The sequence below is a fragment of the Neolamprologus multifasciatus genome, chromosome 22 (genome assembly GCF_963576455.1).
Source record: "Neolamprologus multifasciatus chromosome 22, fNeoMul1.2, whole genome shotgun sequence".
In the NCBI taxonomy this organism is placed as follows: Eukaryota; Metazoa; Chordata; class Actinopteri; order Cichliformes; family Cichlidae; genus Neolamprologus; species Neolamprologus multifasciatus.
Genome location: NC_140459.1, coordinates 14565430 through 14592458, shown reverse-complemented (window position 1 = coordinate 14592458; position 27029 = coordinate 14565430). Strand labels below are relative to the sequence as shown.

At 38.3% G+C, this 27029-nt stretch overlaps 1 protein-coding gene across 1 annotated transcript; it reads left to right on the top strand.

Annotated features, from left to right (window-relative positions):
- The first annotated feature begins 11281 nt into the window (after positions 1-11281).
- slc39a4 (solute carrier family 39 member 4) lies at positions 11282-25455 on the top strand. Its single transcript, XM_085148505.1, has 12 exons — positions 11282-11624; positions 16187-16528; positions 18781-18982; positions 19235-19404; positions 19514-19697; positions 20378-20550; positions 20714-20911; positions 21109-21216; positions 21543-21597; positions 21689-21841; positions 21932-22119; positions 22215-25455. The coding sequence occupies exons 1-12, from the start codon at positions 11292-11294 to the stop codon at positions 22341-22343; spliced, it is 2235 nt and encodes a 744-aa protein (XP_085004631.1). The 5' UTR covers positions 11282-11291; the 3' UTR covers positions 22344-25455.
- The last annotated feature ends 1574 nt before the right edge of the window (positions 25456-27029 follow it).

Below are 27029 nucleotides of genomic sequence, written 5' to 3'. Positions count from 1 at the left end.
AAAGCAGGATGGATCTGTGCCTTCATGTTGTTTACTCCAAATTCTAACTTTACAAATCTTGCAGCAAAAATCGAGGTTCATCAAAGCAGACAAAATCTTTACAATCTTCTGCTGTCCAATTTTGGTGAACCTGTGTGACTGTAGCCTCAGTTTCTTGTTCTTAAGTGACAGAAGCAGACAGCGACATTACAAAGCAATATTTAAAACCAGCAATCATCTATCCTTGGAAACGTGAACAGGTAAGAACAGAGCCTTCAGCCTGACTGCTCATCAGTTTGTTATGTGTTAAATATCAGGGTCTGGTTGCTGGGCTGCGGCCTGCATTCATTCAGCTTTAACATCACTCTGGGATTTTGGCTAGCTCGCATTAGCATGCTGTCTGTGCAGATGCTAGCAAAGAGCTGCAGTTATGTTTGCATAATCCAGATCTTTCTATCCTGGATGTTGTTTCCATTTTACCTTCATGCTTTCGTAAATTTGTGCAATATTGAGAAGAGTTATGTCCATATCCACGCTGCAGAGTGAGCCACTATTTTTCTCTGGCACACAAACTAAAATCAGCAGAGTGTAGCTAAAGTAGAACTGATAATTGGGGCTGAAAGGTAAGCAGACTAATAATTCCAAGGAGTTGAACTAGTTGGAACTCAGTTCTCATTGCCCATCCCTGATAGTGAGACCTGCGAAGATGTATTGTTTGGAGACGGTGGCGCTGACGAAAAGAGAAGGTGCTCAGATCTCAATTGGGAGCGAACAGAATGAACAGAATTAGAAATGAGAACATCAGAGGGATGGCTCAGGTTGAGCAGTTTGGAGACAAAGTTAGAGAGGAAAGGCTGAGATGGTTTGGACATGTGCAGAGGAGGAATAGTGGATATATAGGACTAAAGGTGTTGGAGATAGAGCTGCCAGGCACAAGCAAAAGAGGAGACTTCAGAGAAGGTTAATGGATATAGTGCTGAGGGTTGATGTAGATCACACTAGGGACAAGGTGAGAGGAGATGATCTCCTGAAGAAAGATTCTTTTTTCATTAACAATGACAACTCAACACACTCCAACTTAAAAAGAAAAAGAAAAAGAAAGCAAACTAAGTGAGCATCAGCATTTTAACAAAACACGTGCAGAGCTAATAATAAGAGAATGAGAGCATAATATATGAATGCCAATATATTGCTTTTTTAGCAATAGGATTTCTGTCACGGGATGTGCCTCTTGATCTGTATTCAGTTTTATTTTCTTACTTTGCTCAATTCCTCTAAATGTTGCATGCATGCAGTGAAATCACTTTCTTTGTTTTTGCACAGTGGTGTTTGTAAGACACCCTTACACACAGCGATGTCTGAACACCAAGAAAGGACACTCAGACACTCACCTGGATCCCGGAGGACAGCTGTTCTCAACTTGCGGTCATTTCCAGGACACTGACAATTAAGTGGTGCAACTACCCTTTAATTAGAACTAGGAATAAATAGCGTCCTCATTAAGAACATAATTAACTCAATCAATGAACGTTAAAGAGCACCGAAACACCAATTAAACTCCATATACACTGTATGTACAGGACCAGAATGGGATATGTGTGTGTTTTTTGGTGTGTGTGTGTGTGTGTGTGTGTGTGTGTGTGTGTGTGTGAGAGAGAGAGAGAGAGAGAGAGAGAGAGAGAGAGAGAGAGAGAGAGAAAGAAACTTGAGGGTTAAACTGAAAAATGTATAAGGGGAGTTAGAGAGAGAGAGACCCTCATCGGTAATATAATTATCTAAAGTGACCTGAGTGTCCATGCATGTAGGACATACCTGCTCCGTGTCTGTCTGTAACTCTTTATTTTTACTTTCTCTCCTCCATTGTTCCTCCAGACAGTAACTCCCGCCTCCCTTAACTATCAATCTGCACCTTTTCTGTATTTGCTTTTCCACTGTTTGTTTGTTGTTCCCTTAATCGTGCCTCCGTCTCTCCACTTTAATGCAAATATCAAAATGAAGAGAGCAAAATCATAAAAACTTTGACAGAAATAAATTTCAATTAAAACAAAAAGCTTAGGACTTCTCTGAATTCAAATCATGTTCTGCTACGAAATATATAAGTAAATAAATAAAACGAGGGGATGCATGTGCTGATTGTGTCTGATTAATTAGTCATTTCTGTTGTGTTAACAGTTACGGCTTTGAGACATGATTACTTTACAGATGAAAAGAAAACCACCTCACCTTCAGCCTTTACTGAGAAAATAGAACATGAAACTCACCGGGGTAAAAGGCAAACACTGAAAGAGTGGGAAAGCCGCAGTATAGTGATTATAATCTGCTTGAAGGAACACAGTGGATTTTAGCATGAAGCTTTTATACTGTATGTTAAAGTAAAGTAAATGGGTGATTGGAGCACACAGCATGTGGGCACTTTTACATCAGTTTAATGTCTCTGTGGCTCTGAAGGAGATTTCAAAGCTTTAAAATGTTTAAACTGCTCTACCTGGGGTGGGGGGGGGGTGTCAAAGAATGGCTTATATTATGTGCTAAAAGTCATGTTATACATCGTGAAAAACAAACACACCCTCTTTCAATTCTAAGGTTTTATAAATGTGGAGACAATAAAAAGCATCTGATCCTTACCAGGTTCTAAAATGATGCAGCCATAACTCGGATGAATAACAACCTATGTCACGTTATGCTGTGTCATTAAGTATTTGACAAAAAAATTAAGCCAAAATGCAGAAACCGTGTGTGAAAAACTAAACGCACAACATGATTGTAGAGCCACATTTAGCAGCAACAACTTGAACTTGTATCTTTAATGTTGACACACAGTTGTAATAGTTGTTTATCTGTGTCCCACATTGTTGAGGAGGAATTTTGGTCGTTTTAGATTTATTGTGCCAAATTATAATAACAGTCACCTCAAGGTTCTTTATATTGTAAGGTAAAGACCCTACAATAATACAAAGAAAACCCCAACAATCCAATGTGTTCTTACGAGCAAGCACTTGGCAACAGTGGAAAGGAAAAACTCCCTTTTGATAGGAAGAAACTTCCAGTAGATCCAGGAACAGGAAGGGGCAGCCGTCTGCCGTGACAGGTTGGGGTGAGGCTCTAATAGATATAGATAGATATAGATATGCACCCTTCTTTAAACTATTCCTTCAGTTCACTGGGATTAGTGATGGGCTTTAAACTGTGTCTTTATAACCCTTCCCACCTGGCTGCTGCTTATCATGTACGCCTGATTGCCACTGTCTTCTACCTCCTACTTCAGAATCTCACAGGATCAAAATGACCTGATGAACTCTCAGTGATGTCCTTGATGAATTAAGAAGAGAGAGAAGTGCAGTGAATGGTCTCGGTAGAGGAGATGAGATTCTTTTTGTCTTTCTTATCCCTACATTTTAACTCCATGGGAAGGATGCACAGCTCAGTGGGAAATTGTCTTGGGAGATTACCACTGTGTGTGTGGGTGTGTGTGTGAGTGCACGTGTGTGTGGATTACTAGTGTTTGGTATTTATTTCCAGAACACCGGAAAGCTCTGTTTGACTTTTTCACAACAGGAGGTCTTGCTTCAATCTCATGCCCCCTGTGCATGTGTGTCTCTGCTGGTGTTTATTGCGTGTATTCCAACATTTGTCCACCTGTAACATGCACATATGTTCCAACTTGCCGTCTTGCTATCAGCAGGTTTGTGCTTGTCCGTATGCATGTGTGTGTTTGCATGCATCATGATCATATGTGTGTGCGTACGTGTGTATGTGTGGGTGTGTGTGTCGTCCAGGGAACATATAACTGGATTAGCCGTCATGCTTTTATTTCTGTAATGGAAACATCAGCCTGGGAAAGAAAGTAGGGCTGAGGCCAGGCAGACAGAACGAGAGAGAGAGATCGCTGTAAGTAATGTACTTATACTGCAAGAGGAAATTCTTTATCCAAGACGACCCTCAGCTTTGAGTTTGCTTCAGATCACAGCGTTAAACCAAAAGCCTCACGTTAAAGAGTATTTCAACCCAGAACCACAAACTACCACAAAACAGCATCATAACAGGGAGAGTTTGAAATTAAGCTGAGCAGATATGATACGATTGCTCTATTAAGGAGTGTTTGTTTGTTTGTTTGTTTGTCTGTCTGTCTGTTTGTTTGTTTTAAATAAAGCAACAATAAGGCAAGATAATGCCACCAAGATTCAGGATTTTTTTATATATTTTAATATTTTGAATATTACAAAATATATATATATAAAACCTAAAAGCTAAAAATAATATTTTATTATTGCCAATCGTTATGAGACTATTTTTTTTTTTTTATTTATTATTAAGTACATTAAGTGTTTGCAATATTACACATTTTTTGTAGTTTTTCCTCTCTGCACCACCACAGTGGATTTTAAATCACACAATGAATATGTGGTTGAAGTTCAGACTTTCAGCTTTAACTCGGTGGGTTTAACACAAGTGTTGTAGTAACAAATGGTACAAACCACTGGCTTCAATCAATAACAAGAAAGTCAGATTCACAGTTCTGCAATAGTATTTAGACAAATGAAGCAAAGATTAACTTAGACCAGAGGGATGGAAAGATAAAACTATCAAGAAGGAGAGCAACAGCTCATGATCCGAAGCATACCACATCATCTTCAAACAAGGTGAATGCGATGTTACAGCATGGGCATGTATGGTTGGCAGTGGAACCAGGTCCCTGGTGTTTATTGATAAAGTGAGTCCTGATGACTTCTGAGGTTTGCGAGGCTGTAATCTCTGCTCAGATTCATCCAAATGCTGCAAAAGTGATTGGACAGCACTTTACAGTGCAAATGGGTAATGGCCCAAAGCATACTGCAAAAACAACCCAAGAGAATGCCAAGGTAAAGAGATGGGATAATCTTCAATGGCCAAGCCAGTCACCTGATCTCAGCCCAAAAGAGCTTATCTGAACGCAGAAAGATCAACAAACAAGCAGCAGCTGAGCAGCAGGACTGGCAGAGCACCTCAACACAAGACACACGGCAGGCTTCAGACACCAACAAATATTGCTTTGTCCAAGTATTTTATATGATCCTTATATCTAATATTATGTTAATTTATTCAATTATTTATGTGCCTCTAAAAAGGAGAGACTATGTATAAAATGGTTGCAATTCTTAAACAGTTAATGCTATGTAGTATTTATATTAAACTTATTGAATGAAAGGTTTAAATGAAAATGACAAGAAATCTTTGGACATAACTGAATTATCAACCTAACATTGAATTTATTATATGTACATACTAGTGGTTATAAACAATTCTTTCCTCGTTAATTTGCATTTCAGGATTCAGTTCAGGATGTGTTTCTGTCTCCATTTCTCCTTTAATTATAAGTTACACTGTTACTGTTTACTTATCTGCATTTTTGTCTTTCGAATACAGTTTTTATTTTAAGGAAACGGGAGAAGGGAGGGGTTAACAAACATCATTATGGAAATAATTCAGTTCATGTTTGAGGAAACGAACAGGGTAATGAGATGTATTTATGCTAGGTGGTAATGTGCAGCACCCACAAAGTTACTTGTGGTTGGGGCGGGGGGGGCATAGGGTGTTGCAGTCCCGGACTTGATGAACGCGTGTGCTGAGAACATCTACAGGTTTGTCTGACATACAACGTAACAGAGAGTGATTCCACGATGGGGGGTGTTGGGAAAGCAGGTCACTGGACAGTGTGTGGGTTTTGTCAATTAGCGATGGAGGTCACTATGCCTGTGTATGCATGTGTGTGTGTGTGTTTGTATGTGTGTGTATATATATATATATATATATATATATATATATATATATATATATATATAGGGGCAGATGTCCAGGGTCCCATGCCATGGGCGAGCTTGTGTGTGTCGCTGTCTGTTCATGTGTGTGAAGTGATGTGCAGCCAATCAACTCAATCTCCTTCCTTTTCAGTGATTTCTGAGGCCAACAGCGAGTGACTGTTGACATGATTTCAGTTCGTGTTTCAGACTTGAAGCAACAGCAGCAAAAGTTGGGATCTGTGACTCTCACTGCCCACACACGTGAGGCCACGTTCAAAGAGTAAGAAAGGATTCATTAGATGAGATATTTCTCTGTGTTCTCCTTCTCATTGCTTATTTCAGTCCAAATTTCAACTGCAGCTTATTCACAGTGCTGCATCAATTCATTTCAGTTTTATTTATATAGTATCAAATCACAACAACAGCTGCTTCAAGGCACTTTATATAGTAAGGTAAAGACCCTACCGTATAAAAAGAAAACCCACAACAATCACGTGACAACAAGAGCAAGCACTTGGTGACAATGGGAATGAAAAACTGTTTTTAACAGGAAGAGCTTCCAGCAGAACCAGGGTCCTGGATAGCCATCAATCCTCCTATTCCAGCATAACTAAGGGAGGGTTCAGAGTCACCTGATCCAACCTAATTGTATTTATCAAAATGGAAAGTTTTAAGGCTAATCTTGAAAGCAGTGCTATCTGTCTCCTGAATCCAAACTGGGAGCTGGTTCCACAGAAGAGGGATCTGAAAGCTGAAGGCTCTGCCTCCCATTCTACTTTTAAATACCCTACAAACCACAAGTAAGCCTGCAGTTTGAGAACAAATTCATCAAATTTCTTTCTGCAATAATATTTATTTAACAGGGAAAATACATGTAAAGACGGTTATGTTTAAGCAAAATGCAACAGATCCTAGGACAAATGGGACTTTGGTAATGAGCAGATCATGTCCCTGTTTAAAGCACTCTAATAAAAACATGGATACAAGCACACTGAACAGCAGCAAACGGTGAATATTGTGGAAAACTATGCAACACCTTCTTTACAATAATGCAAAATTTCACATCGCATCCTAAACAAGAAACAGCCGCCAACAGAACAGCATACAAACCTGTTCTTGATTGTACTTCAGCTCATCCTGGGAGAAACCCCTGACTGTACATTTTGTATATAGTATAACCAGGAGTAGCTGTTTAACTCTGAAGCCATGTATTTTATTTTATTTTATGTATTTATTTATCTGATATTTATTGAATGACCCTCTGCCTTCCCTGTGCATATTTTCTGTTTTACTCCAGGAGGTGGTCTAATGAGAACAATAAAGTAAATAATTAACAGCTTTGACTAAAATAATAGTTTTTTTTTTAAAAAAGCTAGGAGGTAGCAGCCTAAACAAAAATGGAACTGGTAGAAAAACTGTGATCATTAAAAGAATATTTTTGGGCAACATTGCAATGGATTTCCAGCAAATGTTTGAAACTCATGTTTTGTCGAGATTTTAGACAGAGCATTTGCGCCATCTGGCGGTTATTAGGGGAACATGCTCGCAGAGGAACGTTAAATTCTACTTGGAGACCTCTTTGTGTCAGCGTGTTATCAGAGAGTAGTTAATGTTTGCTGATGGCTGCTTTTGAAAAACACAAATGTAAGCATGTGCAGATATGCAAATCTACAGTGGGGGTTCCTGCTTTCAGTTGGTGCATTCAAATTTTATTTTTTGTCTGGATTTTACTTTGAGTTTTTCTTTTTGTCACTTGCTTAAAAAGAACATGTTGACAGTGGTGAAAAGAAAGTGTACTTTATTGAAGTGAAAGGTAAATTTATAAGCACATGAACATCTGTGGTGATCCAGGAGCAGTCGACAGAAGGAGCAGTTAAGGGTAAACTTGCTTGCAGAAGGAAAATTAATCTAATGTATTGGATTTCACTAAGATATGTGGAAATGTTACTGAAGTGTTAGTAAATTCCTTATATCACAAGACATAACTGAACACTCATTTCATTGACCAGTATGTGATGAACATACCATCACAAACCTGTTGCATGTCAGGATGTTTTAGAGTGCAAAATAACATTCATGATGTTTATCTTGAACTTGGTGTACCCGTTCTTGCAAAAGATATGCCAGGCAGAGCCAGGGAGTCTCTGATTTCTTTGTGGTTTATTCACTGCCTCAGGACAAGTTGTCACGTCCTGCACTGATGGCAGGATTTATTGTTAAGTCAAGGAGAACACCTGTAAAATGTTGCTCAACTGCAGCAGAGACGAGTGGCATAAATTGAGATATTTTACAACATTCATGCTTTCCATGTTAAAAGCTTTCATCTTTGCACTTGTCATAAACTTTTTTTTTTTAAACTACCATGTGTCAGCTCAACATTTGGACCCTTTAAACATGCAAACTCTTTAACCTCACTCCCTTTTTTTTTTTTTTTTTTTTTTTTTCGTAATGGTCCATTTGATTCACCTTTTATTATTTATTTTATTTTCACTTGCTGAATACGGGACAGACTTGACTGGGGGAAAGAAAAAGGAGAAAGAAAGAGGGAAAGAAAAACAGTTGAATAGTTTTTTTCCCATAGTTTTTATAGCTGACCTTTCAGGTCTGTGACCAAGTGTTTCTGCTCATTCTGTGCTACAAAAAAGTATTTGCCCACTTCCTTTCTTTTCTACATGTGTCAGATCATCAAAAACTTATTCAGTATTAGATCAAGATGACCACAGTAAATACACAAAGCAGTTTTTAAACAATGATTTCATTTGTTAACGGAGAAACCTGCCTGGCCCTGTGTGGAAAAAGAATTTCTCCCTCCTAACAAACCACCACTCACCAAAGAGAACACAAAGGCTCATCTCATATTTGCCAAAAAACATCTTGATGATCCCCAAGACTTTTGGGAAAATATTTGTATGGGTTGAGTCCTGTTATACTTGGTGTGAAACACACAGTATTTCATAAAAAGAGCATCAGTCAAACAGTTAAACACAGTGACGGTAGAGTGAGGGATTGGGGCTGCTTTGCTGCTTTGGGACCTGAACAATAAATTGATGAAACCATGAATTCTGCTCTCTACCAGGAAATCCTGAGAGAGAATGTCCGCTCATCAGATCATGCCCTGAAATTTAAGCACACTTAAGTTACATGGCAGGACAATAATCAGCAAGCCCAGGTTTGAGTGACTCGAAAAAAAAATAAAAGGAATGTTTGAAGTGACCAAGTCAAAGTTTGGACAAAGTCTGACTGAAATTCTTTAGCATGACCTTAAACAGGCTGTGCATGCTTGAAACCCCTCCAGTGTGGCTGAATTAAAACAATTCTGCACACATGTGATTGTAGTTCCTGTTGCCGAGGGTGGCACAACCAGTTATTAGGTTGAGGGGGCAATTACTTTATCACACATGAGCAGGTAGATGTGGATACCTTTTTTTTTTTCTCTGCATCTTGTCTTTACTCGGGTTATTTTTGACTAATATTAAAAATTTGTTTGACGATCTGAAACATTTAAAATTTATAATCCTCTGTTTTCAAGCCAATTGTAAGATAAGTTGTTCCACGCATATCTTAGAATGTGCAACAGTCCTGGGGATAGTCCCTGACTGACTCCATGATAAGCGATCAGGACTGACTGTAATGACTCTGTTTTTTCCTTGTCACTATAGATAGTTGTTTCCGTCTCTGGTCATTTGTTTGGGCTTGCTGTCATGCTGCAGAATTAATCTGGGACCCTGGTGTTAAGTCATTCCCTGAAGCAGCCTAACTCATTTTATAGCTTGATTTTTTTTTCCACCTAGTTTAATGTAGAAGTAAAAAGACTATTTTGAAAAGAGCAGAAAATGTGATTCTTTCTTTTTGAGTTTCCTTTGCTGGTTATTTTTATCTGTTGAGAAAACAAAGGTCTGATAAAAGGTCTCCCAAATGTGAGAAATCTCTTCGTACTTTGGATTAGGAATTCAGTTTTGATGAGTATCTTGGCTGTCTTATTCTGATTTGCCCCTCTAAAATTGTGATTCCTTTGGCTGAGCAAACCATCTTTGGATCGTTCATAAATGGTCCAGAAAGCAGCTGTGAGGCTTCTCACCAGCTCCTCTAAAAGAACATGGATTATGTCCTCTTTACACCAGTACCCCATTAAGTCGATGGTTCAATATAAGATTTTACTGAGCTCCTAATGGTCAAATACCTCCTTAAATTACAGGACAAGGAAATTGCATTTTTAATTTTGCTGCCTCTAAGTTGTGGAATTTGCTACCATTGAACTTAAGATCTGCAGCTGCTGTTTATACCTTTAAAAAGGAGCTTAAGACGAACCTGTGCACACTTGCTTTTAGTTTATGTTTATTTAAAAGGGACAATGCAAATTAATTAACATGAGCACTTAAAATCATCATGTAAACGTGGCAGATTTAGCCACATTGATTCAATTTCATCAGTGGTCACTGGCAGGTTGATGGCATAACAAATGAATCAACAAAACCAAACATTCAGAAGCATGTGAACATAAGTGAAATACAGAAACACATATGAAATAAAGAATAATAATAAATACCCATATACCATATTTAAACACATTAAAATCAATTACCTTCGGTGACATTATTTCACATCATGACAGCATGTTTGATTATCCAGTAACCACTGTTTTACAGATTTAGAGAAAGAAGTAAAGAATGTTATATTCCTTATTTGTTTGATTTTATTTAATGGCCTCATTAGAGGAGTGGGGGTCAGTCACTTTTATCTATTTATCCATTTTAATTGTATTGTTATTGTGCTTTATATTGCAGAGCACTTTGTAACTTTTGTTTTTCAAAAGCGCTTTATAAACATATGTTACTTATTTATTTACTTGAAATATTAATTAAGATTTTGTTTACCACAAAGATAAAGGCACCTGACACTGAGTTTAAAATAAATAAATAAATAAAAAAAACATTTTTTCCAGTTTTTTTATGGAAAGCATGTCTGAACATTTAAACAGGAAACTGTCTATTAAGGGTTTACAAAGCTGGAACAGCCCTTTTTAAAGTATCAAATGGTTTAGTACTTGGTTTGCCAGTATTTTTGCCTGAGATCAGAACATATACAGAAATAGAAACACTTATTTTAAGTAAGATAAATAATAATAATAGCTCTGGTATGAATAACGAGCACCAAAACGTCGAGTTCAGGGTTAAAACATCAACATTTTGTGTCTTCATCAGCAGTCAGTGCAAACCAGCCACATAAGCCTTTTATCAAAAAATCCATTTCCTTTAACTGGATTTGTGTTGGTTGAGCCTATCAGCTCCTTTGTGTGACGTGTGATGCCCAATATAACTTTGGGTTAACTAATATGAGTGAAACCGCTGTTTGGTGTTTTCCTGGTGGTGTGGCGATGCCTGGGAGGCCTGTGGGGTGCCTTTTCTGACCTGTACAGGTAACAGTGGTTATAATAGACAGATGTAGGACAGCACGAGGCATGTCTCAGCCAATCACAGCCGAGGTCCAGTGAGACTGCAGTGGTTTAAAACTGATAACAGCTGTGAGCTGAGCTCTATGGCTCAATGTGTCTGCAGAAATACCTTGAGACTGTATGAGCCTCTGTCACACTATTTCTGCACTTTTTTTACACTTTTAGTCTTTGCAAAACTTTTTTTTTTCTTCAAAGACAGTTTTAAGATGCTTTCCTCTTCGCCGTTTCTTCTGCTTCTCCTCTCCGGGTGGGGTTTGCTCGGTTTTGTCTCGGGTTCCCCCGCTGTGGAGGAAGCTTACAAGGCTGTGGTGAGCATCGTGTCTCCAGGACACCAGTATCTGACCGGGGAATCCCTTCACTCCCTCTTTAGTACACTGGAGCACCGTGTGCACTGCGGCGAAGTGCCGTGTGAAAAGGTGAGTTTTATTAGGCTAAAGCTGCAACCGAGCTGGAGAGCCCTGAGTCGGGTGCGGTGGAAAAAGGTCGAGGTCCAAAAGCTATTACGCAAGTGATAGATCGGGATAGATCTGCTTTAAATTGTAATAAATTTGCTAATAATAAAAATAATGTTAAAATAAATTTTTAAATTTTAACATTACTTCTTTTAGATTTAGATTTAAGTACTGATCTGCTGAACAATCATCTGTAAAGCTTACTTTCATGTTCCAAACTGCTTATTTACTCCTGTAAAAGTGTGCAAAAGTTAACTAAAAGTAAAGTAAGGGTGCTTTCAAATAATGCTGTAAGTACTTTTTTAATCAAAGTGCAGCAAAGCGCAATAAACAGAAAATCCTTAAATCCCTTCAGCTTTAAAATGGCACCATTTTTCCACCAGTTGTTTCGAGCATTTGGTAGTTTCATGATGGGATTTAGGCGTCTATTTGTATTTTTCTATTTAATCCCAGGCTTGTTTAATAAAGTGGACTTGTCAATGGGAATCTTTGAGCTGCTTTTGAAAGGAAAAATGTCTTAAGTGTAACTTTATTGCATAATATTTGCCGTGGATGCACAGAAAAAAAAGACGAAGAAAAAGAAAGAAATATTATTTAATTGAACCTAAAAGTTCAGACCTTTTTCTTCTCTTTCCTCTTCTTCGGCTCATAAAGATTTTTTTTCTCTTTTGAAGTAAGTTATTAAATAACGAGTCTCTGGTGGAAGTCTGGCTACTCTAATGGAAAAGTTTAATGACAACGTAATTGAAATGAGCTTTAATCAGGGTTTTATCAAGAAAAAAGGGTGTTGGACAGCATTTTGCCTTGTGTCAAGAGGCTTCTTCCTTCAGTCAGCAGGAGCCTAAACACCGATCAGGGCCTTTAGCGGCAGGTGTTTCTCCTGCCTGAGAATTAGCGTTTTTAAGGGTGCTGTGTTCACATCCCTATCTGACCATCTGATAAAGATAAAACCTCGGTTTTTTTTCAGTAAAGGAATCTTCAGCTCATAAAAGCTGGTTTAAAATACGTTATTACAGTGCTGGTGATTTTTCTCCAGCTTTGGCCAAAAGCTCTCTTAGGGGGCACCAAAAATTAAGCAAGAAAAAAAAACCCAGGCTGGCTGAAACAATTACTCTTCGGTTTCAGGTTCAGTGTGTCAGCACTAATCCATGCTTATTTTATAAGTGTTGCTGTTACTCAAAGTATTTGCAGGCAACTTAGACAAAACCACTTTATCAGTGAGTGAGATAGAAGTCCTTGGACTTCTTAGATGTCAGCTGAAAACAGCAGGAATGTGCAGTGAATGCCTGATAAATGTTTGCTATCACACAGCTGTGGCAGACACCAGTGAATGATGGATGAAATAAAAGAGATGAGAAACTGTTAAACTGTCAATTTCATTGTAAGAACTTAGCAGTAGTGACATCGGTTTGCACTGTGGATTATAAGAGGCAAAATGTGAAAGAAGTTCAATAATGACCCACAATAATAGAATAAGTTTCTATTATTCCGCTGTCTAGGAGTTTATATACAGTGCTGTGAAAACTTATTTGTCCCCTTCTGATTTCTTAGCTTTTTGAATATTTGTCACATTTAGATGTGATCTATCCAAACCGACCTGGTCTTATGTGAAAACCTCAGCCTAACTGGTTGTGCCACCCTTAGCAGCAAGAACTGCAGTCAAGTGTTGTATTAACTGGAATTGAGTCTTTCACATCTCTGTGGAGGAATTTTGGTTTGGTTTCCACTCTTATTTGCAGAATTCCTTTAATTCGGCAACACTGGAGGGTTTTCAGGCATCAGCGGCCTGTTTAAGGTTATGCCGAAGCATCTCAATAAGATTTTCAGACTTTGACTAGGCCAATCCAAAACCTCCACTTTGTCTTTTTTTAAACCATTCAGAGGTGGACTTGCTGGTTTGATTCTAATCATTGTCCTGCTGCATAACCCAAGTGCTCTTGCGCTTCAGCCCTCTCTAGTAGAGAGCAGAATTCATGAATCCACCATGTTTGACCCCACCCGGAGAGAAGCATTTTAGGAAATGCCGTGTTAGTTTTACACCACATGTAGCGGGGACTCAAACCTTTCAAAAAGTTCACATTTTTTTCTTATCAGTCCATAGAATATTTTCTCAAAAGTCTTGGGGATCATCAAGATGTTGTTGCTATTTTTAATTTAGGTAAATGTGAGACGAGTCTTTGTGTTCTTTGCTCGGCACTGCACTGTTAGAAAAAACATCTTAAAAAAAACAGTAATATTCTGGCGGCTGGGGCACCAAAATAATACCGTAAAATAACAGAAAATAACTTACTCATAAAAATACGCTTATTTCCAGTAATGAAAATATAGTTTATTGCCCTAATTTTACACGGGATTTTGCCTTTTTCAAGTGCTTTTAAACATTAAATTCGGAACAATTTAATGTGATTAAACAATGAAATTACTTATAAACAAGGTCAATGAATGCGGCAATATGAATAATAATACTTAAATGTACAGAAATATACAGTTAACTTAAATAATAATGGATTGCATTCATATCGCGCTTTTTGAGACCCTCAAAGCACTTTACAATTCTACTTTATAATTCCCCTCTGGCCATCATCAGTAGGTGAAGGGTCTTGCCCAAGGACACAACAACCGAGAGTGTCCGAGCCGGGGCTCGAACCAGCAACCTTCTGATTACAAGGCGAACTGCCAACTTTTGAGCCACGATCGCCAAAAATAGCAATAATAATTATTATTATTTGATGTAATAAAAGTTTATTAGAATCATTTTATATATTTTTCCATAGGATTACATTTGAATTTAACAGTTCAATCTTTCAAATAACAGACGAATATTTGTGAAATCATGATAGATTTGTGAATGTATTTTAACAATCTAAATATGCATATGTACAGACAGATACATTTAAAAAAACAAGAAAAATATGTTTTATTACATTTACAGTGATTTTACATTAATTTACATTTGAAATGTGAAATCACAGTCTATTGATGTAAATTTAATGATATTCTAGAAGAACAGTACAAAACTGTAAAATACACAGTAAAATACTTTTATATTAGGATTTTTTTTTTACAGTGTGGTTTTCTCCTTGAGCTCTCCCATGGGTCCCATTTTTCCCAGTCTTTTCCTTATTGCTGAATCATAAACTCTAAGCTTAACTGAGACCTGTAGTTCTTTAGATGTTGTTCTGGGTTCTTTTGTGACTTCCTGAATTGGTCGTCGATGTGCTTTTGGAGTAATTTTGCTAGGCCGATCATTCCTGGAAAGATTCACCATTGTTCCAAGTTTTCTCCATTTGTGGATAGTGGCTCTCAACGTGTCTCCCTTTAGAAATGTCTTTGTAATCTTTTCCAGGCTGATAGATGTCAATGGCTTTGTTTCTCAGCAGTTGCTTTAGATAATGGTATGATGTGCTGCTTTTTTAGATCTTCTAGCCTACTTTACTTTATCAGACAGGTTCTATTTAAGTGATTTCTTTGTTCAACAGGTCTGCCATTAGGGGTAGAAGTGGGCAGATACTTGCGTAAGGAGAAACACTTTTCATGATACTGTAGGTTCTCTTGGGAGTTATTATTATAATCACAGCAATGTATTGTAAGAGTTTAAAGGGCCAGTTCACTCAAAGTAAAATTTAGTCAACAACAACACATAGTTGGATTTTTGCTTTGTACCAATCTGCTGTAAAATATAGTCGTATGATTCTTTACCATCCAATCAGTCATTTGTGACCCAACTTTTAGGTCAAGATTGGTGGATATCAGTATTTTATGATATGCACCGATCTTGATGCTTACATCATCTCTAATAAAAGACAATAAAACTGCTGATATTCATGAGATATGGATTAGATTAGATTATAGGTTTCTGATAATTCTGGATAATCCTGTATAAATGCACCAATAAAGCAATCAATTCATGACTTCTTTGCAGTAGCATCGTTTATGTTCACATACACTTTATTAGATGCCAGTACCAGATTGGACCCCTTTTTGACTCTGGAGCTGTTTTAGTTCATCATGGCACAGATTTAACAAGGTGCTGGAAACGTTCCTCCGGGAGATTGGTTCATATTGACAGCATCACACAGTTGCTGCAGATTTGTCGTCTGCATATCCAACAAATCTGCTGGACTGAGTTCTGGTGACTGTGGTGGTCGTTTGAGTACAGCGGACTCACTGTCATGTAAAAGAAACCACTTTGAGATTATTTGAGCTTTGTCGATGGTGTGTCATCATGTGTGGTTAGAAGATGGATACACTGTGGTTGTAAAGGGATGGAACAATACTCACGTAGGATGTGGGGTTTAAACAATGCTCAGATAGTAATAGGGGGCCTAAAAATCTCCTATAATATTAAATCACCAGCCACACTTTCAGCCATTGATAGAAGTAGGATGGATCGATGCTTCCATGTTGTTCATCGAGTTCCTGTAATGGGCTGATTAGAACACTTATACCTTCTATAGATAAATTTCATGAGATTGAAATGACTGTTTAATCTTTTTATCCCCTCTTTTTGCTCTCTGGACACAAAGTGTGATCTTGCAGATGTCGTTCATCAGCTCATAAGCAATCCCGACGTCCAAAATGAGGAAGAAACTAGAGGAAGCAGTGTAAATGTGGCTGTCACTGTATCTCAGTTCACGGCTCTCGCCTCCGGCTCCATCCTTTACCTTTCTTCTCCTGGCCTGGTCTGCACAGCGATAAAAACAGGAACATGGGGAGAAGAGACTGAAAATTTCCTGCACAAATTCACACATAATGATCCCCATGAACACAACAGTGAGGCAAACCATGACCATGAACACATAGACGTCCATGGATTAGAAGGTGTCATTCAAGAGCTTCGCAGCCACTACGAGCCCACAGAAAGTGAGGTAAGCACAAGCCTATACTCAATCTTCAGTAAATAGTATTTATTGTTCTCTTTTGACCGTATTCATTATAAACTGGATAGTGACAAGATAAGAAAAATGTAAAATATTAGCCTTCGAGTTTCCAAAAACCTTTTTTTTCCTAAAACCAGCTGGGAAGTTAAAGAGACACACACGGGGAGATCGCTTCCCCATTACAGTCAGTTGTACATTTCCTTTATGCAGTATAACATGAGAAAAAAGTGGGCATGTAGATGTTCACAGATTAAATAACTAATAAATAACTAATAATAACTAATAAACAAAACACTCTTGCAGGGTGTATTTTATTTGATTGCAGACAATGGAATCTTACATACAGATTTATATCACAGCTGAGTCAGACGGGCTGGGTTATGCCCTGTATTTAGCCACATCACCATAACACCTGATCATGATTAAAAGTGCTCTTTGTATCCGTTTCATTTTACTGGCTTGGTTATGTAATTTATTTATTAGAATAGAATAGTTCACAAAAGCTGGACTTGATGTTAAACTGTAACGTTCAGTGAAAAGTTGCTTTTGTTTTTTCCGATTTACTTCCTTAAGACAAAAGTTTTGTCAGATTTCCCAACATTTAGCTGTGCTTCTTTTTGTATTTTAGAGTATGTATGTCCAGTGTTGACAGCATGTTCTAGCAGTTTTATTATTATTATTATTTGTTTTTTTATTTTATTTTGTGTATCAAATTTTTTGGGTTTGTAATTTTATCTAGTGCAGACAGTTTTTACACAATATCCTCATATAACAGAGTTCCTCTGTGTAAAATTCTTACATATTAATATTTAACTGACTAAGTTGAGGAAAGTTAATACAACACTAAAAAATCAACAGTCCATAATAATGGTGCACCATTTCAGGAAAACAATAATGAATCAGGGAGAGTTGAGTGTTAAGTATATTTCCAGGATTTACACCAGCCAGCCGTATTATTTAAACCACAGACAGGTGAAATTCATATCTGGCTGGCTGTTTATACAGTCATCACGGACATCATCATCGTTCTAATTTACAGCCTTATATCCACATACATACACCCCATCTCATATTTGGTTAAATATCCCTTATCAGGTTGCATCTGCAGATATTTTTGTAGCAATCAAAATGTTTCTAGCATAATTCAGGCTGGATGTTTGACCACTAATCTTTGCAGAACTGGTAGGCTTCATTTAAATTGGCTTGTCCATGTGGGCAGCTGCACATTTTGGTCAAACTTGAAGGTGTGGATTTTGGAGCAAGAGCTTTTTTCTTGGTCAGCGCCATCCCAGTGATGCTGGGATGTATGTCTTAAAATCTTTCCATCCTGGAAAAATAAAACTTCAAAGAAAGGGTTAAAAGTCCAAAACTACCATAAGTGTATGCAGACATCTTACACAACTGTGCAATGAGCATAGGATCATCAGATCGGATAGCCTGGTCTGATGAACCACATTTTGTATTGCTTCATATGAATGGCCCTATTAAAATCCCTTGAATGTGTAAGAGATAGTGATAGCAATAAAAAAAATATGTTAGCTGATGGACTGGGGAGTGCTTTGCTGGGAAACCTTAGATTCTGGAATTTATGTGGACTTTAATTTTCATATCCAACCTATCTGTGGACATTGTTGCACACCACGTACTCCCTTTTATGGCAACATTATTTCCCCGATGGCCTCTTTAAGCATGATAATGCACCCTCCCAAATTACAACACCTTTATCTAAACAGTAAAGACCACTGAGGGGTCATTTAACAAGGAATTTATGGAATACTTAAAAAACAAAGAGAATAAATCTAACAACAATAAAATTGTTAAATATTAGTTTAAAGAAAGGACATGCATTCACACTGTTCAATGCCCACTACAAGGGATTAAAAGGGATTAGATTATCTAATTTTACAAGCTTTTTGTTTTATGTTTCACTTGTGTGGAGCACAGTCATTAAAACCCTTTGTCCAGTCTCAGTATTCACATGTTGATTCATAAGGACCAAAAAGTAAGGAAAGCTAGTGCGGTTTGAAAATGATCTGTAATGGCTTTAAGAATCTAAAGAAGACCTAGAAAAACAATAACTCCACTCCATGTAGAGTCCATGCTTTGACAATTCAGGCGTCCCACGTGCATTATGTGTTAACTGACCATTGATCAAAAGTGTTCAAAATGTCAACTGTGTTTAAATGTGTCGCCGTTCTAAAACACTCAGCCCCTTTTCTTTTCTTATTACCATGTTATAGAACTGTACAAGCGCTAGTGGCATCATGGCACAGGTCAACGCATCATCAGGAGACCAGAAACAGGAAGTGGGTGTGGTTTTGGGATATGTGCTGTATCACGCCCTGCAAGGTCACTGCTTCACTGATCAGTCCCTGCCTGATGAGAGCTTCTTCGTGAACTACATCATGGAGCAGCTCGGCTCAGAAAATTTCACTATCCTGGGTAAATGTGCATAGACACAAAAAAATATATGAGCATTAATATATGTGCAATCACTCAAAAACCTACAGCCTGTAAAACACTAAATCTGCAGGGCACTTTACAGGAACTGCTTTATTTATAAATCAACGATTGTTGTGGTCACTCCTTTGTAGTAACATAGGGAAAATGTGGTCCTATTATCCTATTATGTCTTGCTGATAATTATGTGAATCCTGAGGCCATTTTGTTCAGTTGCTTTCTGTGTGACCGTAGACCTAAAGGCTCTCATGAAGAGCCTGAATATCGGACCTAGATCGGAGGAAGACCATGGACATGAGCACACAGCAGATGAACATGCCGACCATGATGACAATGTCCAGAGATGGAGGAAGAGAAGCAGTGACAGTGTTGAGGGACGTGAAACTAATAACACTTGGGAACAGGTACCGACCTAGAAACACAAGAAAATGCAAATTGGTTCACACATTTCATCATTTAAATACCAGCGAGGTGTAGGTTATATAATGGATGTCTGTGGTTTGTTTTTCCCAGCGTTGTTTCTCAGCTGAAGAACTGGTCCAGATCTACGGCCTGGCAGAGAATAGCTCTGCCTCCTCTGGTCTGGGTCGGCCTGGCGTGGTTCAGCTCAGCCCTGCGCTTGTCCAGCAGATCCTGAGCGGAGCCTGTGCAGATATTACAGATCCAGAAAAACCTGATGGGCTCTCCAAGGCTGAGAGTAAGTGTCGTTGTGGACTCAAGTAACAAATAGTTCTACAAGTTGACAGTTTGGCATTTCTCAAAGGCTGGGAAATAAGATCTGCTCGTGCATTACTTATAGCTAACAACTGGTCTCTAATGGACATTCCAGACACTTTTTTCCTGTTTTAATTTGTCACTGCTAGTTGTTTCCTGCACACAAACAGACTTGATTCACAAATTCGAATTCTGGATTGTCCCTGAAGCACCTATTTCCAATTGCTGATTTTCAGGTACAACATAAAGGCTGGTAGATGTCAAAGAAAATGCACATCCTGTAGGGATTTTCACTTTTTCAGAACGAATGGTAGGAGATATAAAGTGGAAATCTTGAGGGCTGAAAAATGCTTGCCTTTTGGAGCATTTTAAGTAGACATCTCTGTTTTCTAGCATTTTATTTAGTTATTTAGCAATCATTAGCAGTGCTTAGTGGGTATGAATGCATTCATACAATCTTTAGCTGAAGATCGCTAACTAAGCTCGCTACCATTAACTGTTAACTTAGTATTCCACCCTTTTAATTATGGTCACTTCTGTGCTCGAAAAAACTAAGATGGTACTGATGACATTAAAAGAGTTAAGGCTTCAAGATGCATCCACTTTTCAGTGAGCAGAATCACAATTAATATACATGCTATCATTTGTCTCTTTCTCATGTAGGATACCTCTATGCAACCATCGCCAATTTGCTGATAACAGTGATATCCATGTTTGGCATTGTGGTGTTGCTGTGTGCCGCCTGTACCAGTGTTTTCCAGATGTGCATCCAGTTTTGCATCAGCCTGGCAGTCGGTTCACTGACTGGAGATGCCCTATTGCACCTGATGCCAACAGTGAGGGATTTTAAAGCTTTTAGATTGGAATCATAAGGCATTTACTAAGATTGTAATGGGTGATATGCTAGCACAGTGATACTATGTAAAAACTGATTAGTCTTTTCATATATTAACATTAATGATATACTTATTTTGTCTTTTTCCTGCATTCTTTATGTAGTTTCTGGGTTTGCACGTGCACTCAGACAACGGTGGCAGCAGCGAAGATTCAAGTCACAGTCATGGGGAAGAAACTCCGGACTACATATACAAGATGCTGGTACTGATTGCAGGGATCTACTGCTTTTACCTGATGGAAGTTTCCTTCTCTCTGATCACATATGGTGATAAGCATCACGACCATAAACATCACCATGGGGTAAGAAGAAAACAAGAAAACTCCTCATACAGAACACATTGTGTAATGTGTAATGTTAACCTTGTCATCCATTTACAACCAAAGTTGGATATAAATATTGTGACAGAAGTATTTGTCCTTCTTTGTCTCAAGTTATTTCCTTCTGTCTCAGCCTGTAGGCTACATTTCTTAACAGTTTTGCCTTTCTCTCCTTTCAGGAGGAATCTGAGCCTCACCACTGTGACCATGGGAGAGTTTTAGAGATGTATCAACAGGAACAGAAACAAAAAGACACAAAGTCACAGTCCATATCCAAAGCAGACCTGGTAAGAGATATGTGGTCATGTGAAAGTTTTCATAAGACTGTGCAGTCATAAGTCCACACTTTTTGACTAAGTGGGATACACTTAGTATTTGACTAAGTGTACCCTACTTAGCACACTTGTACCCCATAATACTATGACTCAGTAGCTTGTAAGACCACCTTTAGCAGCAATAACTTGAGGTTATCATTTTCTATATGACTTTATTAGTCTCTCACATCATTGTGGAGGAATCTTGAGTATAGCGTGAGAAAAAAATCAATTATCAATAAAAATCAAATTAAACTAAATCATCATTAGTTACACTTTGCATAATGCATTTGTTTTAGGTTAGCTGTGAGGATAATGAGAAACCGCTTCCAGAGCCAAAAGAGCGCACCAGAGGTGAGTAAAGTTACATGTAACACAAAAAAGTTCATCATCATCAAACAGAGAGAACTGGTTACTATAACTTTGCCTCCTCCTGCATTCACAGAGCAGCGTCTGCTGCCTTATATGATTACGATCGGTGACACAATCCACAACTTTGCAGACGGATTAGCGCTAGGTGCAGCTTTCGCCCTGTCCTGGAAGTCTGGTCTGGCCACGTCACTGGCTGTACTCTGCCATGAGTTACCGCATGAGCTCGGTAATTATCTTACAAAACACAAAACCAGTGCCTAACCTAATCTTTTTTTTTCAGTATTCATGCATTAAATCACCTTATTTTCCTCCCCAGGTGACTTTGCCATTTTGCTCAACTGTGGCCTGTCTGTGCGCAAGGCCTTAGCTCTAAACATCGCCAGCACCTTGACCTCGTTCATCGGCATGTACGTCGCTCTGTCTGTAGCCACTGACCTCGCTACCAAGCAGTGGATAGGTGCCATTACTGCAGGGCTCTTTCTATACGTGGGACTCGCTGATATGGTGAGTGTTACTTGTCACAAATCTGACTCTTTCACAGAAGCAGCACAATCTGGTGACTGTTGTTTAATTATCATCTCCATCCTTTTTCATTGTAGCTGCCCACCATGATCCATACCAGCAACAAGAAACCCTGGCTGACATTTCTGCTGCAGAATGTCGGCCTTTTGGCAGGGTGGGGTATTTTGTTGTTGTTGTCTCTTTATGAAGAGAAGATGAGTTTTTAATGCACAGTCTGGCAAGTGAACAGTCTCTCTGAGAGCTTATGAGAGTTTATGAATGTTGCTGACAGGTTGCTGTAAGACCTAGTTTCTACTTGATTTCTTAAGGACTTCCTAATGAAGACACGGTGTACCAGGCACACAAAACCCACTTGTGCAGTCTGCCAAGGTGAAGAGTGTCTCTGCAAACCTTTTTTTTCAGCATATTTCTTTTCTGTGCGAGGTATTAGAAAAGAGAGCAGGTTTCAATATTGAAGATCACAAGAAATGTAGTACCACAGATAACCCAGAGACCACAATAACCCATTAAATTATTTGAGCGTGTTTATTTAAAAGTTCCTTTTATTTGTTGCACTGATAACGTTTCACTGACAGCAAATACCAGAATGTGCTGCTCTGCTGTATTAGATAGATTTGTCCAAAAATACCACTTACACACTTGAAATGTAAACCAAAGGGAAATGTAACATTCAAGCAAACATGTCTTTTTCTAATTCTAGATAAAAAATAATAATATAATTATCTGGATTTTTTTTTTCATAAAAATAAGTAAAATGCTTTTTCTTTGTACCTTTTAATAAACTGATATATTATTACATACTTGTTGTAGTGGTTTGGGAATTTTAGGATTTGTGAAATCGCCCTATAAAATCTGGTTTAAGAGTGTCACACTGAGACAGCATATAATGGGAAGTTAAAGAAGTAACCCACAAGAATTCAACCAAACAAAAGGAAATCTCTCTGCTCTCTTCTGTTCTGCTACTCAATCCCAAAACATGCAGCCTCACTCGCAGTGGTCCACTTGCACAGCTAAAGAAGGGTGCTGTATAGCCAAAATACACAAATAACCAAAATAAATAATAAATGAACACAAAATCAGAAACCTTGTTGCTGCTGACAGGAATTAGGCGGCAAGGTGGTACAGTGGTTAACACAGTAGGAAGGTGCTAGGTTTGAACCAAGCCAATAGATGGGGCCTATTAAATGTTCTCCCCACGCCCGCGTGGTCACTCCACAGTGGTTCTAAATTGCCTGTAGCTGTGAACGTGAACATAAACCATAATGTCTCGCTGGGTAACCCTCTGATAGACTTGTGATTTCTCCGGGGTATACCTCGCCTTTTTCCCTATGACAGTTGTGATAGGCTCCAGCTCTTATCCACCATGTATTTTGTGAAATTTGAGTTCAAATTCTGCATTTTGACCTTTAACCTTTAATAGAGCGTTCACCTGTGCTTTTGCATTAGATAACAAGTTGTAAGTGGAGAAGACAGGTTACGTCTTTAATCTGCGTAAAGTCATGGAGGTTAGGCGACAACTGCACTTTATCTCGCTTTATGCTCTAATCTCCTAAACATAGAGCTCATATGAACATCCTCATTAGGGACAAAGTCCACTGACAACACATCACATGCCGACACAGAAGGATGTTTATTACTTTACACTCCATATGTATGCATGTAAGCATGCAGACTGTCTCAGACACGGTGACGTACATGATTGCAGCAGCTGAGGGTTGTACGCTGACACTTTAAGAACACACTTTAAAAGCAAATTAGAGAACTGCTGACACACACACACACTCACACACACACACACACACACAGCTCATCCCCCTGATGTCAGCTTTCCAAACTGGTATCCATAATTTTGAATCCTGACTGAATGTTTTCAGCGATTTTATGAGCCCACAGAGTCCTCTAACCTGACGTGCCAATAAAACACTCAAATTTAATTATCTCTCAGATTGGACCTTTGAGCATCTCATATATTACACTGCACAATACATCTTTTACAGTAGCGCTGGAAAACAGCAGACAGTTTTACAGGCAGAAAATAAAGACAGGGGATTATATGGTAACTGAAATAAAAGACTACGTGAAGGAGCTATAAAAACTGGATCAAATATAAAAGCAAACTTCCACTGTTATTGGAAAGCAATGGGACACTTATACGCGTTAACATAAAGGCGGCGGTGAACACGAAGAGCCTTTTTTGCAGTTATATTCACAAAGCAATCTACCGTTCAGGTACCATTTAAAGGTGAAATTACAGCCATAAGTGTTTAACTGAATGACTGTTATCAAATGGAGATGATGAGTGGAAGAGCAGGACAGTCTGAGACCATTATTGCTATTGGCTGAGTGGTCATATGACTAACATGCAAGGAGCTAAAGCATGTGAGTGCTGTCAGTGAGGGCATGTCTGCTACTTAAGCTTCAAACTTCCTCTACAAGGCCAGTAGCTCAACTGCAAACACGTTGCCTGCTGTAGAAAGAGAAACTGAATGATTGTAGTTTTAAATTATTAGGTTGGACTCCCTGTTGCCCTCCTCACTTTTGTCACACCTACCTTAATTCTTCATGGCTCAAATTCAACAAGATGCTGGAAACATTTCCCAGAGTTTTTGGTCGATATTGACGTGGTAGCATTAGCATGTTTATGTGCTAAAAGTAATAATTTCCTTGTAAGTAAAACCTATTGTAAAGTGTGATTTCCCTAACTTATTTACACAAGGCACTTTGTAGAGGGTACAGCAGCCGTGACCGTTTGTCTTGAGAACTGATTGACCAGAGTTCTTCTGCAATCAAATCTCGTAAACTTGGCGGCCATTTTCAAATGCTGCCAGGTATTTATTTGGGCAGGTTTTTCAGAGGTCACACAAAAAATGTATGACTAGAATGAAATAGGATTTTTGACTTTTTTTCTTTCTTTTTTTTTTTTTTTTAAAGGAGTTGCCCACAGATTTAAATTTAGGATCTATAAAGTAAAGTGTGTTATGTAAGTATAACGCCTCGCCTGCGTCAGCTAGCTTGCAGGCTTTGCTCCATTTAGCAGGTTGGTTAGTTAATGGTAATAGTTTTGCTATCAGTTTGTTATAAGTAGTGCCAAACATTGTGATTCAAATGGCCATTTAATGGGAATAAAATGCTATTATCAGCAGCCTGGTGTCTTCATAATCTTCAACACACACTGAGAGATGATGGGCATTTACTCTGTAATGAGCACCGGCTAAACAGAAAATCTGTCATGCATTCTGTCTCACCTCATTTAACAAATGTATGCCTGGCGCTGTGGCATCTTTCAAACCTGAAATCGTGCAAGTCACAATTAAAGAATACAGTGTTTGAACTGTTTCACATCTCGTGACAGCTTTTCCATAGAATGCAGCAGCATGTGGTTCGAGGTATGAAGCCTTTTGGCTAAAGGTAATCTATAAATAAAATACAACTGAGTGCTACAGCCTGGTCAGTATCACCAAAGAAACACCTGATGATAATATCCTTATAGTGAACTGCTTTGTCAGATTTTTAATGCTCAGATAAGATGGTGCTGATGTTTATCCATTAACTGTAGTTGAAGTACTTGCTGTCCTGAATTTTAATGTTTATTCTGTATCAGCTCATTGGGCGGCTGCTGATTTACTAGTGAGAATAGAAAAAAAAGTCTGATTTATATTCAGTTATACTCTGCCAGACCTCTTATTACATTACCTTATCAGTCTATCGTGAAGCTGCCAAAGGCCGTGTTTGATAATGAACATTTTCTAGGTGTGACCGAGCATTGACACCGTGATTAGCCACTTTCCCAAAAAAGCCTGACTTAATGACATTGTTTTTTTGCGTTTTACTCACAGGAATTTATATCATCGCGTGGAAGCAAAGTCTATTTAGCTTAATCTTCAAGTGCTGGGTGCTGTGCGAAACTCATACAGAAAAAAAAAATCACAAATATTTAAAATAAAAATACACTGGATACACTTTTAAATGCACAGAGGTTAAAGAACAGCTGTCTGAAATTACAGAAAGCTTCTGGGAAGACGTCAGAGTGAAACATGAGAAGTCCCAAAGTTATTTCCACTTGGTTTGTAGAATACAGTCAGAAGAGGATTGAACAATAATTAACCAGGTTTCCAATACCAAAAAGGTAACTGCACTGATTTGAGGGGGAAAAGAAAAACTCATTGTAGAATAAATTTTCCACCCTGATGTCAAACCGTCTTGAAAAACATTTATAAAAGACCTAAAAGAAACAATCTTAATAACTGATTTTAGTGTTGGATTTGTCATATCCTTTTGAAGTGTCAAAAATATTAGTAATAATATTAACTAAAAATTTTATAGAATAGAAGTTTGAATTTGTGATCTTTCGAAGCTTTTTGTTCTTCAGCTGGCCAGAGTCTCTCTTTTAAGAATGTTCCAGATTGTTGAATTGGCCACTCCAAAAGCCTCTGGTATCAATCTGATATTTGGGGTCCCCACTGTCTATTTGGGGTTTTCAGCATAATGGTCTCCCCCCCAAACTCTTTAAGTCACATATTTAAAGAGTGAAAAGCTGCAAAATATAATTTCAACACTTTTAATCAACTTCACATGTTACGTCTGCTTCATCTGTCAGGAAACAGCAAGAGAACAGGTGTCACCTGGCCAGGAAATTGTGTATGAGCTCATTCTCAAATTACTTTTGACCTTCTGGAAAAAAAAAGCATGTGTGTAATTAGTAAACCTCACAAAGTAAAGCTGAATGCCTGCATGTCAATCACTTCTTGATTGTTTCGGTTAGTACAGAGGCAAAACTACAAAAGCTGCATCTTTTTCGTGCAAGATATCGAGTTTAATCAGGTACGTGCACGGTGGAAGTACAATGAATAAAGAAACCCAAGCGCTGCTGGCTCTGTTTCGCTTACCTCACT

Bases quoted from the DNA above. Each gene is read 5' to 3' on its own strand.
- slc39a4 (XM_085148505.1), top strand. From the start codon at position 11,292: ATGGCTCAATGTGTCTGCAGAAATACCTTGAGACTGTATGAGCCTCTG. The intron at 11,625-16,186 runs GTGAGTTTTATT...CTGGACACAAAG, and splicing joins GCGAAGTGCCGTGTGAAAAG to TGTGATCTTGCAGATGTCGT. The intron at 16,529-18,780 runs GTAAGCACAAGC...ACCATGTTATAG, and splicing joins ACGAGCCCACAGAAAGTGAG to AACTGTACAAGCGCTAGTGG.